The 13435-nt window shown below is 63.6% G+C and overlaps 1 protein-coding gene across 1 annotated transcript in view; it reads right to left on the bottom strand.

The window, feature by feature from the left end:
- Positions 1-8510, bottom strand: part of NCS1 (neuronal calcium sensor 1) — a 48792-nt gene extending 40282 nt beyond the window's left edge. The window contains exon 1 of the mRNA XM_070058088.1: positions 8344-8510. Within this exon, the coding sequence (XP_069914189.1) occupies positions 8344-8407 (64 nt within the window). The 5' untranslated portion in view covers positions 8408-8510. The remainder of the gene's footprint in view (positions 1-8343) is intronic.
- Positions 8511-13435: the final 4925 nt, after the last annotated feature.

Here is a 13435-nt window from a genome sequence, read left to right as displayed (position 1 = left end):
CTGGGAAAGCCTGCGCTCAGCACTTACTACGTGCCTGGCCCTGGGTCTGCCCCGGGAAAGGCGTCATTGTCATCCCCATCTCACCCAGGAGGTTCCTGGGCCTCAGAGAGGGGCGTGGCCTCCAGGGTCACTCGGCCAGGACGCAGCAGGCCCCCAAGCCCTCAGCACTCTGCTGCTCTTGGCAGGAGAGGGAGATCTTCCATCCAGGTTCACTCCCCAAATGCCAGCCACAGCCAGGGCTAGACCAAGCCAAAGCCCGAAGCCGGAACTCCATCCAGGTCTCCCTCGTGGGCGGCAGGGCTCAAGCAGTTGAGCCATCATCTGATGCCTCCCAGGGTGCATTAGCAGGACGGTGGGTTGGAAGTGGAACAGCTGGGACTCAAACCAGCACTCTGATACCCGGATGCAGGCATCCCAAGCGGTGGCTTCACCTGCCACACCACAACACGAGCATCCTGGGGCCGGCCCTGTGATTGGAGACGGTTAAGCCGCCACCTGCAATGCCAGCATCTCATATGGGCACTGGCTCGAGTCCCGGCTGCTCCACTTCCTATCCAGCTCCCTCCTGATGGCCTGGGAAAGCAGTGGAGGATGGCCCAAGTCCCTGGGCCCCTGCACCTACGTGGGAGACCTGGAGGAAGCTCCTGGCTCCTGGCTTCAGCCTGGCCCAGCCCTGGCCATTGCAGCCATGTGCAGAGTGAACTAGCAGATGCAAGTCTCTCTCTTTCCGCCCCTCCCAACTCTGCCTTCCAAATCAATACATCTTTTTTTTTTTTTAAAGGTCTTCCTTCCGTTGGTTCACCCTCCAAATGGCCGCCACGGCCGGAGCTATGCCGATCCGAAGCCAGAAGCCAGGTGCCTCCCCCCGGTCTCCCACGCGGGTGCAGGCGCCCAAGCACCTGGGCCATCCTCCACTGCCTTCCCGGGCCACAGCAGAGAGCTGGACTGGAAGAGGAGCAGCCAAGACTAGAACCTGGCGCCCATATGGGATGCAAGCGCCCCAGGCAGAGGATCAGCCAAGTGAGCCACGGTGCCGGCCCCCAAATCAATACATCTTTTTTTTTTAATTTATTTATTTATTAATTTTTTTTGACAGGCAGAGTGGACAGTGAGAGAGAGAGAGAGACAGAGAGAAAGGTCTTCCTTTGCCGTTGGTTCACCCTCCAATGGCCACCGCGGCCGGCGCGCTGCGGCCGGCGCACCGCGCTGATCCGATGGCAGGAGCCAGGAGCCAGGTGCTTTTCCTGGTCTCCCATGGGGTGCAGGGCCCAAGCACCTGGGCCATCCTCCACTGCACTCCCTGGCCACAGCAGAGGGCTGGCCTGGAAGAGGGGCAACCGGGACAGAATCCGGCGCCCCGACCGGGACTAGAACCCGGTGTGCCGGCGCCGCAAGGCGGAGGATTAGCCTATTGAGCCACGGCGCCGGCCCCAAATCAATACATCTTTAAAACACACACACACATACACACACACACACACCAGGAGCACCCATACCCAAGAGGCAGAGATCTCTGGGATAAAGCTGTCCTGTGACCTTGGGGGAGACACTTCCTGTCGCTGGTACTTGGTTTGTCCATCTGTACAATGAGGGCATTGGATCAAATGACCCCAAGAGTCCCCTGCAGCTCAAAGCGTCCAGGATCGCCCAGGGCAGCCACCAAAGACACGGCCGCTGCAGCCGCGAGCCTCCCTCGTCTTCCCCACGACATTGGCATTGGTTGAGAAAAGCAATACTCGCACGGGCAGCACTGCCAGGAAGCAGGCGCACTCTCAGCCATCTCAGCCACGTTCGCTGGCAGTGTCCACTGGAACGCGCTTTCTGGAGAGCGGCTTAGCCACTTTTTTTTTTTTTTGACAGGCAGAGTGGACAGTGAGAGAGAGAGACAGAGAGAGAGAGAAAGGTCTTTCTTTGCCGTTGGTTCACCCTCCAATGGCCGCCGCGGCCGGCGCGCTGCAGCCGGCGCACCGCGCTCATCCGATGGCAGGAGCCAGGTGCTTTTCCTGGTCTCCCATGGGGTGCAGGGCCCAAGCACCTGGGCCATCCTCCACTGCACTCCCGGGCCACAGCAGAGAGCTGGCCTGGAAGAGGGGCAACCGGGACAGAATCTGGAGCCCCGACCGGGACTAAAGCCCTCTAGTGGCCTGGCCGGGAGTACAGCCCCGCAGCAACACACCCCTTGGGGCGCATCCCATCGCGAGTCCAAGGGCTCAAGTCCCGGCTCCACTCCCCATTCCCGCTTCCTGCAAACCCGCACCCTGGGAGGCAGCAGGTGAGGTGAACTGGTAGGCTGCTGCCACCACATGGGAGACCCGGACTGAGTTCTGGGTTCCCAGCTTGGGTCCCCCAGTGATGCAGGCCATTTGGGGAGAGAATCAGTGGATAGGAGATTCTCCCTCTCTCCTTCTCTCTCTCTCTCTCTCTCTTTTTCTCTCTCCCTCTGCCTTTAAAACACACAGTTAGGCCGGCGCCGCGGCTCACTAGGCTAATCCTCCGCCTTGCGGCGCTGGCACACCGGGTTCTAGTCCCGGTCGGGGCGCCGGATTCTGTCCCGGTTGCCCCTCTTCCAGGCCAGCTCTCTGCTGTGGCCCGGGAGTGCAGTGGAGGATGGCCCAGGTGCTTGGGCCCTGCACCCCATGGGAGACCAGGAGAAGCACCTGGCTCCTGGCTCCTGCCATCGGATCAGCGCGGTGCGCCGGCCGCAGTGCGCCGGCCTCGGTGGCCATTGGAGGGTGAACCAACGGCAAAGGAAGACCTTTCTCTCTCTGTCTCTCTCTCTCTCTCACTGTCCACTCTGCCTGTCAAAAAATTAAAAAAAAAAAACACAATTAAAAATATACATACATGTTTAAAGCCTTTCAGAATTTCCCTAGCCCATAGCCCCTTTTTGGTTACCATCATCAAGGAGAAACATGTTCAAACATTCGGAACAGAGGTGTTTCTACAAAGGACGCCGCACAGCAGGGGCCAGCGCTGTCCCGTGGTGAGTTAAGCCACTGCCTGCGATGCCTGCACCCTATGAAACGCAGGTTCAGGTCCCAGCTGCTCTACTTCTGACCCAGCTCCCTTGCCAATGCACGTGGGAAAACAGTGGAAAATGGCCCAAGCGCTTGGGCTCCTGCCACCTATGCGGGAGACCCAGATGCAGTTCCAGGCTCCTGGCTTCAGCCTGGCCCGGCCCCAGTGGTTGTGGTCATTTGGGGAGTGAATCAGTGGATGGAAGATGTGTGTGTGTGTGTGTGTTCCTCTCTCTTTGCCTTTCAAATAAAATATAAAATAAATCCTTTTTTAAAAAAAAAAAAAAGATGAAATACAAGGGCAGGTGTTGACACAGCTTCTCCAACCACCTCCGCTTCCAATCCAGCTCCCTGCTCCTGGGAGGCAGCAGGTGGCTCCCTGCCACCCAAGGGGGACACCAGGTTGGAGTTCCAGGAGCTGGCCTGGGCCTGGTCCAGCCCTAGCTGTTGCAGAGGATGGAGGACCCCGCCCCACCACTCTGCCTTTCAGGTAAATAACCAACCTTGTACATAAAACAATGGAACCAAGGTGTTCCCCACAGGGCTACTTCTGGGAGGAGAGCAGATGATGACACTATGTTGCACTTGTAGGCTGCACCACACTATGCATCTGAGTGCCCCAAATGCTTAAAAGCTGGGAAACCCAGAGCAGACAACGGCAAATTCACCAGGTCCTGCTGAGCCCCCTTCCTCCGGGGGGGCCCCAGGCTCTATCCCTGGCCCCCAATCCACGCCTCGGAGTGCAGCCAAGGAGGCTCTTCCCAAGCCAGGCCTGGGTCTCTAACCCCTGCCTGTGGCCCTCAGGGCATGACGGGAGCCTGGACTGCAAGCCATTGGCATCGCCCACTGCCCCACGCCTGGGGGGCCAACCCTGAGGCCTAGGCCAGGAGAAAGATGTCTCCTGACAGAGCACGGAGCCAGCACCTCTGGGCTGGGGGTGGTCCCGGGAGGAGAGGGTGGGCCTCAGCCCCCTCCTCTCTGCACAAGGGGGCAGGCTCCCCCTGCCCCACGGCTCCACGGTAAACCCTTCAGTGCGCCACCGGAGCCTCCCAGGACACCTGCTCGCCAGAGAAGGAAAGAGGTGCTCCATGAGCTGGGGCCAAGAGAGGCCTGAACCCCAGACCGGCTGGCCCCGAGCCAGCTTCCCTCCGTGTGGGAGCCCTCTCGGGCCCATCAGTCTGGTGTGGTCAGCGATCAGCGAGGGGCCCACCGGTACTCAGAGAGGGTAAGCAGCGTGCCCAAGGTCACACAGCCGCTCTCCAGGATCTGAGCGCCTGCTTCGTAAGACAGGTGATGTCTCTTGCCAGGCCTACCCGCTGCGAAGTCCGACCTCAGCTTCTCTGTGACTGCGCGGTTGGGGGGGATATGGGAGGGGCTCCCTGGGCAGCCCCCAGCCCCCAGGCTGCATGGGCACTGCAGAAGCCGCCTGCTGCCTTCCCCCTGCCCAGCCCAGGCGCCCTCATGCAGCCCAGCCCCCACTCCAGGTTGAGCAGAGTCGGCAGGGGGGAGTGTGATCAGGGAGACCCCACAGACCCCACAGACCCCGCACAGCCACACGCGGCGACATCTGCTCTTCCCAACTTGGAACCCAACCCAGGGCCAGGGACCCATTCCCTGCTCTGGGTCACAGAGGCCACGCAGCTGCCTGCCCAGACGGCTCACTGGCTCCTCCCCCACACACTGCTCCTCCCCACCCAGCTACTCCTCCCCAGCCAGATGCTCCTTCCTCTAAGCTGCTCCCCCTACAAGCTGCTCCCTCTCTCACAAGCTGCTCCCTCCCCCACAGGCTGCTCCTCCCGCCCCGCTACTCCCTCTCCCACAAGTGCTCCCTCCCCCACAAGCTGCTCCTCCCTCCACAAACTCCTCCCCCACAAGCTACAACGGGCGCCAGGCACCATCGCGGGCATCAGGACTCAAGGTTAGCAGGCAAGGTCAATGCAGAGCCAGCGCTGCCGAAGAACAGGAGACGACCACCCGCTTGCCCTGGACGGAGGGTCCCTGGGCGCCTGCTAGCACTCCGGGGTGAGGTCTGCACAGGGAGGCAGGCCGGGCTGCGGGCGCTGGCGCAGCTCTGACCGCCGCGGAGGACTCAGTTTTTTGGGCTCCCTGGCAGGTCTCCGCTGGGGGCAGGAGGGATGTCCCTCGTTCCCTTCTCTGTCTCCTGAGCAGGTCAGGGTGGCCTAAAACGCGACGCATGGGGGCTGGAGGAGGCCACTTCACAAAGCAGGCCCCTGCCCACCCGGGCACACCAAAGCCCCCACAAAGGCCAGGGCGTGGGGAGACAGGAGAGGCCCCCCCATCCAAGCCACACTTAAGACCAGGTGGAGTCGAAGCCGCGCTGTCAGGTCACAGCAACGGCAGGACCCGTCACCCCCGGGGCGGGCACTGGCGCCGAAGGAGACACCGCTTAGGGCACCTCCCATGTTGGAGGGCCGGGTTCACTCCCGGCTCCACTTCCAACCCAGCTCCCTGCCAACGCGCACCCTGCCAGGCACTGGGGGGTGCACACGTGCTTGGGCCCCCGCCGCCCACATGGGACACCCAGTTGGAGCTCCTAGCTCCTGGCTTCAGCCTGGCCCAGCTGTGGCGGGCATTTGGAGAGTCAACCAATGTACGGAAGATCTCTGTGTCTCTATTTCTCTCTCCCTTTCAAGCACAATAAATAAAATTTAGGAAATAAATAATAATGCCCCTAACATTTAATGACCATTCATCACACACTATGGACCAACAGTTATCGTTGTTGGCGCCAGGGGCCGTGAACATACCCATTTCACAGATGAGAGACGAATGGCCTGTCCTGCAGCCTGGACACCCAGGGACACCCAGGGACACTCCTGAGCTGCAGGACAGCGGCTCAGACCTCCAGGAAACTGGGCAATGCTGACCACTGCTCTCCAGGTCTTGGCGGGGCACGAACCATACCATGCCAGGGACCGGTCTAGGGGGCCCTGATAATGTAATAATCTCATCTGCAAAGGAGAAGGAAGGTCTGCGAGACCGAGGGTTCCAGCCGCTGGGAGCCAAATGCCCACGTGCGGGGCAACGGCCACACCGCTGCAGCCTCATCCCTTCTCCTACTTCGCCACCTGCCACCGGGAGTCACCGGGCGCTGACAGCTCCCATGAGGACACCAGGGGCTCCCCACGCCCTCCTCCCCGCTGAGCACAAGGTGGCCTGGAACCCCCGCAGCTCGTGCCAGCACCAAGCTCTGCACGACAAACACCTGTCAAGGCTGCAAATGCCTGGGCACCAGCCCAGACCTAAGGAAGCAGAGATGTGGGCGAGCAGCCCAGGCACCCTGCGATTTAACAAGCTCTCTGGAGAGTCCACCCTCTGCAAGCACTTCCTGGGCGCTTTGTTCTCGCTCCCCCCAACACACTCACAGGCGCCCCGGGAACAACAGCAGGTGACTCCGCCCCCCATCCCCAGGAAGTCTACGCAGGTGGCCCTCTCTGCTATACCTGGGGTGGACTACGTGTGACCCCGGGGAACGCGACGGCCGGCCACGGGGCCCGGCACTGCACCCAAGTCCTTGATGACACCGGCCCGGAAGACAGTGCCCAGGCCTTCTCCCTTCCTGCCCAGGACGGCTCCATGTCTCCCAAGGCCTTTATGCGCAGCCCAGCCAGCAGTGGACGCCACTCCTAGCAAAGCCCAGTTGGCTTTCTTCCTTCCAAGCAGCCGGATCTGCGCAGGGCCAGGGGGCTGGACACAAGGAGCAGCCGGGCCCCCTGCCCTCCCCTCTAGGCCCCACCACCACAGCTTGAAGGAAACCCACAGAAGGGCTCCCGGCCTGAGCTCCGCCGTCTCTCTCTGGCACGGCCTTGGAGCGGGATGTATCCGAGTGAGAGTCCTGGCACCGCCTGGGGACCACGCGTGCCGCTCGGCTTCTCCGAGTCTCGGCGTCCTCATCTGTAAGCGGAGATGGGGAGGGCGCCCACCACGCACGCAGGCAAAGAGTTCCAGGAGCCCTGGCTCCATGCCTCCCCAGGCCCAGGCCCCCGCGAGCCCCATCTGCAGCCTGCCCGCCCGCAGGCTGGGGGCCACACCTGGACTCAGCTCAAGGAGAGCCCCGCATCTCACCAAACGGCAGCAGCCGAGAGCAGCTGAGGCCGGACAGCTTCAGCCCCTCGGGGAGCACCGCCCGGGTGTGGGGTCTCCGTGCCACACTCCCAGCCGGGAGCACCAGTCCCAGCGCCCACTCAGGAAATCCCCTTTGTTCAAACACGCAGGGCTGAGGGGCAGGGAGCCAACGCGTGGGCTCGGACAGACCTGCAAACGAGCCCGGAAGACGGATGGAGTTGGGGGGTGGGGGAGCAGAGGTTGTGCAATGCACCAGGAGAGGCTGCCTCCGGGCCTCCAGCAGCACAGGGGGTGGGCGGTCAAGGGTGGTGCAGAGGGGCTGGGTCCTCACGGCATCGGCTTCCGAGCCCCAAGCCCCTTCCAAGTCAAACCCCCAGACAGAGGCCCCTCCATCCCAGACAGCCACCCCTCCCTCCCTGTCCCCAGAGAAGCACGGGGCAGTCGGGACCCAGTGCCCAGGACTTCCTGGCACGTGGGGGTGCCTGGTGCAGACAGCGGACAGGCAGGGGCTTTGGGAAGCGGGGCGGGTAGACAACAGCCCCAGGATGCACCCAGAGATGGGGGAAGGAGCAGACCCTCCCCCTGCCCACGCGCCCAGGGAATCAAACAGACGGCTGCACCCAGTGTAAACCCATTTCCCGGTGTGGTGGTGACGGAAGACAGAGAGGATGGTGGTCAGACGGGGCCGGAGGAGGGCTCAGCCTACAAACGCTGCAACCCACAAGGTCCCTTTGCCTCCCGCCACCAGCTCTCTGCAAGGTCTGCACCCCACCCCGCACCCAACACACGCGGTGGGGCCAGGGAGGGGGCGACGGGCCGAGCTCGCAGCGTGATCCATGAATCACCCACCCGCCGCGCTCTGCCAGGCGGCTCCGCGCAGCCCCAGCCACGCTGCGCCCCGGCGCCCCCTCCCGGGACCACCGCCCACGCCCTCGCACGCCCCCTGCCCTTGCCGATGGCACCGAGCGGAGGGGGTCGCGGGTGGGCTGGGGAGCCCTCCCGGCCCGGGGGCGGCCCCCCTGCGCGTGCTGACAGGCGGCACCCGCCCAGGGCCCGGCCGGGGTGCGGGTGCAGAACAATAGGGCCAGGTGTGGGGCGGGGGCGCGGCTGCGGGTCAGGGACGCAGGCGGGGCAGGCAGTGCCGGAGGGAAGGTGGCGGCGTGCAGGCGGCGGCGGGGCGAGGCCCCCGAGCGACGGCGGGGGAGGGGTGCGGGGCAGGGGTCGCGGCGCGCGCACTCACAGTAGGTTTTCCTGGTCAGCTCCTCCACAACTTCAGGCTTCAACTTGCTGTTGGATTTCCCCATCCTCGGCGGCCGCGGCCCCCGCCCCCCGGGCCGAACCCGGCCGGGGCGCCCAGCGGGAGCGGCCGGACCCGCGCGGGCCGGGGCGGGGCGCGCGGAGGCCGGCGGGCCGGGCCGGGCCGAGCCGAGCCGAGCCGGGCCGGGCCGGGCCGGAGCCGCGCCTTTGTCTGCGCCGCGCCCGCGCGGCCCGGGGCCCGGGGCGCGGGGCTCGGGCGGCTGCGCGGCTGCCTGGCGGCGCCGGGGCTCCCGGAGCGCGGGCCCGGGCGGTCCGGGCGCCGCGGCGCGGAGCTGCGCTGGGCCGGGCGCCGCCGCCGCTGTGGCCGCGGTCGTCCCTGGTTACTGGGCTCCGCGGCACATGCTCGCTGCCGCGCTCGCCCGCGCCGCCGCCCCTGCGCTCCCCGCCTCCCGCCTCCCGCCCGCACCGGCGCGCCAGGGGTGGGCCCGGAGCCGCCACTCAGCGCCCGGCGCCACCTCCCGCCCCGCACCCGCCCGCCCCGGGCCTCCGCGCGCCCCGAGCCAGGCCGCGCGGGGGTGGCCGCGCCCCGGCCGGGAGAGGATGCGGCGTGAAGGAGGCCGGGTGCCTCCCTGCCCGGCGCCGTTCATTCATTCGACACGGATTTGTGGGGCTCGGAGGGCGGGCGGGCACTGCCCTGCCGGGTGTCGCCTGGGGCCTGGGGGAAGGTGACCTCCAAGCCCAGGGTGGGAAGGGACTCGGAGGGAGGGCCTTCGCGGGCCCAGGCTCCAGCGCCGGTACTGGCGAGCTCCCGGGCCTGGGAGGAGGGCAGGGCCGAGGGCAGGCCCGGGGACCTTTACCCCGGGAGCCGGGCCTGGCCCGCAGGGGCTGGCCGGCCGGCTGGCTTTCTCTGCCTCCTTGGGGGCAGGCAGGAGTGACAACGAGGTGCCTGGCCAGTGCTCCACCTGCGCGGGCAGAGTCAAGGGGTCTGGGCCGCGGGTGGAGGAGGTCTGGGAAGCCCTCCCGGCTCCCAACGTGGTTAGGACCCCTGTGGGATGCCGGCATCCCCCATCCGGGCTCTCCAGTGCGGCTTCCTGCTAATGCACACTCTGGGAGGCACAGGTGACAGCTCAGGTACTTGGGTCCGTGCCACCCACGGAGGAGACCCGGATGTGGCGTTCCCAGCCGTTCTGGGCACTTGGAGAGTGAACCAGACAATCTCTGCCTCTGCCTTTCAAATTAACAGGAACACATTTCTTTAAAATGTTTGATATTTCGGGGCCCAGCGTTGTGGCAGAGCAGATAAAGCCGCCGCCTGCAGCACCGGCATCCCATTTGGGCATTGGCCTGGGTCCCAGCTGCTCCACTTCCCATCCAGCGCCCTGCTCATGGCCTGGGAAAGCGGCGGAAGACTTGGGCCCCTGCAGCCGTGTGGAGACCCAGAGGAAGCTCCTGGCTCATGGCTTTGGCTTGACCCAGCTCTGGCCGTTGCAGCCATCTGGGGAGCGAGCCAGTGGATAGATTTCTCTCTCTGTTTCTCTCTCTCTAACTCTTATTTATTTATAAATAAATCTTTAAAATTTTCAAATAAGGCTGGCGCTGCAGCTCACTAGGCTAATCCTCCGCCTGCGGCACTGGCACCCCAGGTTCTAGTCCCGGTCGGGGTGCTGGTCCTGTCCTGGTTGCTCCTCTTCCAGTCCAGCTTTCTGCTCTGGCCCGGGAAGGCAGTGGAGGATGGCCCAGGTCCTTGGGCCCTGCACCCGCATGGGAGACCAGGAGGAAGCACCTGGCTCCTGGCTTTGGATCGGCGCAGCGTGTTGGCCGTGGCGGCCATTTGGGGAGTGAACCAACGGAAGGAAGACCTTTCTCTCTGTCTCTCTCACTAACTCTCCCTGTCCAAATAAAAAAATCAAATAAGTAAAATGCCAACACATGATGCAGCCTCCCTGCTCTCCTTCCCAGCTTCTGTGGTTTTTTGTTTGTTTGTTTTTTTGTTTTTCCTCTCTCTCCTTAACATCAGTCACAAAGGGAACCCGGGTTTTGCTGACCGTGGTTTTGCCTCATCCTCCGGCAGAGACAAGGCCACCCTCAGACTCCCGTGAATGGGCAGGCAGGAAGGGCAGCCATCCTGGGCCCCTGGTGGCGCAAGAGCACCCGGGACAACCAGACAGCGCTCTCTGGGGCAGCGGGGATGACGGGTGGCTGGGGTCTCCTTTCCTGCCTGCTTCTGCAATGTTCAGATCTTGGGGGGGGGGCCCTGACAGCTCTGAGCAACCCCAACCAGGGTTGAGTGCCTGTCAGTCCCCCAGACATGCCCCCAGCGTCTCCCTCGAGGCCCCAGCCCAAGCCTCAGAAGCCGTCTCATGGGGACCCTGGACTGTTGGCCCCAGGAAGCTCATCCGCAAGAGGCGGTGGGCAGGGCGTGGACCGCAAAGGCTGCGACTGGACCCAGAGCTGGAGGGACCTGGTTTGGACGTGGGGGCAGGACGTCCCAGCCACGGGGACCAATTCAGAGTGGGCACCAGTGAGGGGTCCAGGGAGAGGGCTCAGAGTTAGCCCCGGGCCTGGCCGTGCAGCCTGTGGGGACAGAGCCAGCCGCAGCTGGCTCACTGCCTGTGTGCCAGGGGCTGCGGTGGGCACTGGGGGCACCACTGGGACCGAGGCGGGAGCTCGCGGATCTGCCCCAACCTGATGACAACACCGTGGGAGAAACCCCGGCACAGAGCGGAGAGGCCGGGGGTGGGCACACGGGAAAACATTTGCCTGGGAGCGTGGAGGCTCCCAGCTGCTTCCTTTGGGAAAATTTGCTGAGCACCTACTATGTGCCAGGCCCCTGGCAAGGCAGGCAAGGCCCTGCCGTCCCGGAGTGTGTAATCTATTGCCGGGAGACGGGTATAAACGAGGAACAACACGCATCAGTAAAAATATCTCAGAAGAGGCCGGCACTGTGGCATAGCGGGTAGAGCCACTCACTGCCTGCAGTGCCGGTTTCCCATACGGGCGCCGGTTCAAGTCCCGGCTGCTCCACTTTCAGTCCAGCTGCTTGCTGATGACCTGGGAAAGCAGTGGAAGATGGCCCAAGTGCTTGGATCTCTGCACCCAGGTGGGAGACCTGGATAAAGCTCCAGGCTCCTGGCTTGGGCCTGACCCAGCCCCGGCTGTTGTGGCCATCTAGGGAGTGTGTCACCCCGCCCTTGAAATAATAACTAAATAAATCTTGAAAAAAGATTGTTCATGGAGAACGTGGGGGGTGGGGGGCGGGGGCGCCCAATTAGGCCAGGGGCGGGGGGCGAGGCGGGGGAGGGGGTGAGGTCAAATTGTGCAGCTGGGCCCTCGTGGAGCGGTGGTGGCCGGAGCAGAACCGGCTGACCAGAAAGGACTGCGCTGTCAGCCAGGAGGTGGCGGCGGCCAGGCCGAGGGGTGTGGCAGGCACGGCTGTACCTGGAAGGCGCTGCAGGAGTGTGGGACACAGGGGCCCGGGGTCCATGGCCAACCCCAAGCCTCTGGCTGAGTGCCTGGAAGACCCCGCCTTCTACTTGCTAGAAAGGAGAGTGGGCGGGTTTGGAGGCTGGGTCGCCTGGCGGAGTGGAAGCCACCGCCTGAGACCCGCGAGAGCACAGGGGAGCTGCTCAGCCAGGGGTGAGCAGAGGCAGGAAGACCCCCGGTGTGTGTGTGTGTGCACGCGTGCATGTGTGTGTGCGTGTGTGCGCATGTGTGTGCATGTATGTGTGTGCACATGTGTGTGTGTGCGTGCATGTGTGTGTGTGTGTGTGTGCGTCCGTCCTGGAAGTCCCAGGAAGAACGCGACCCAGGAGGGAGGGTAATTTACAGGAGCTGGTCGGGCACGAGTGTCGTGGGCCCTCTTCGTGTGGGGACAGGGGCCGGCCTCGGCCACAGCCTCCATCCTGACCTCTGGCTGGGCGCTCGCTCATTCACTCTCCAAGGCCTGGTCATTCTCGGAGCCCGGAGGTTCCGCTTCTTTCTGCCATAGGATTTGAATAGGATTCGATGTTCCCAGAAGAAAAGCGCAGCCCACCTCCGAGCTGGGGTGCCAGGCCCGAGCGTCCTCTGGCTGCTAGAGGTGGGAGGACCTGAATGAGCCCAGGAATGTGAGTGGCGATGGATCGGATGAGGGCGGGGCAATGAGAGAGGGAAAGGCTTGGGGGTGGTTCCATGGGGGGAAGGGGTCAAAGGTTAGGGGGTTGGGGCAGCTCTCTGGGGGCTGCCCGGGGCACCCAAGGAGATGGGGCCAGGTTGACCGAGGAGGGAGCTGTCTGACAGCTGCCTGTGTGTGGCTGCCAAGTTCTGTGCGTGAAGGAGGGAACAAACCAGCGTGTGCAGAGGGGCCCACGGGCACGCGTGGTGGGGCAGGCGTTGCACACAGGGCTCACGCCCACCTGGAGGCCAGGGTTGTGGGGTGCAGCCGCTGCTTGCAGCGCCGGCATCCCATGCGGAAGTGCTGGCGGACTCCTGGCTGCTCTGCTCCCGACCCAGCTCCCGGCTAATGCACTGGGAGGCAGCAGAGGTGGCCCGAGCACTCGGGTTCCTGCCACCCACCGGGGAGACCCGGACGCAGCCCCTGGCTCTGGGCTTTGGCCCGGCCCATCCTCGAACGCTACAGCCATTTGAGGCTGAAGGCCACTCTGTCTCTCTCTCTCTCTCTCTCTCTCTCTCTCTGCCTTTTGAATGGATAAATCTTATTTAAAAAAAACTTAAAAGATACCACTTGTTGGGATACCCGTATCCCACATGAGAGTCTCTGGGTTCAAATCCCGGTTCCATATCCAACCCAGCCTTTTTGTTTTGTTTTGTTTTACTTTTAAGAGTTTGTTTATTATTTGAAAGAGTTACAAAGAGAGAGAGCAGAGAGACAGAGAGAGATCTCCCATCCACTGATTCACTCCTCAAATGGCCACAATGGCCAGGCCAAAGCCAGGAGCCAGGAGCTTCTTCTGGGTCTCCCATGTGGGTGCAGGGGCCCAAGGACCTGGGCCATCTTCTACTGCTTTTCCAGGCCACAGCAGAGAGCTGGATCAGAAGAGGAGCAGCTGGGACTAGAACCGGTGCCCATATGGGAT

The sequence above is a fragment of the Oryctolagus cuniculus genome, chromosome 1 (assembly GCF_964237555.1).
Source record: "Oryctolagus cuniculus chromosome 1, mOryCun1.1, whole genome shotgun sequence".
In the NCBI taxonomy this organism is placed as follows: domain Eukaryota; kingdom Metazoa; phylum Chordata; class Mammalia; order Lagomorpha; family Leporidae; genus Oryctolagus; species Oryctolagus cuniculus.
The sequence above is the reverse complement of the archived record's forward strand: the minus strand, read 5'-3'. Positions and strand labels throughout refer to the sequence as shown.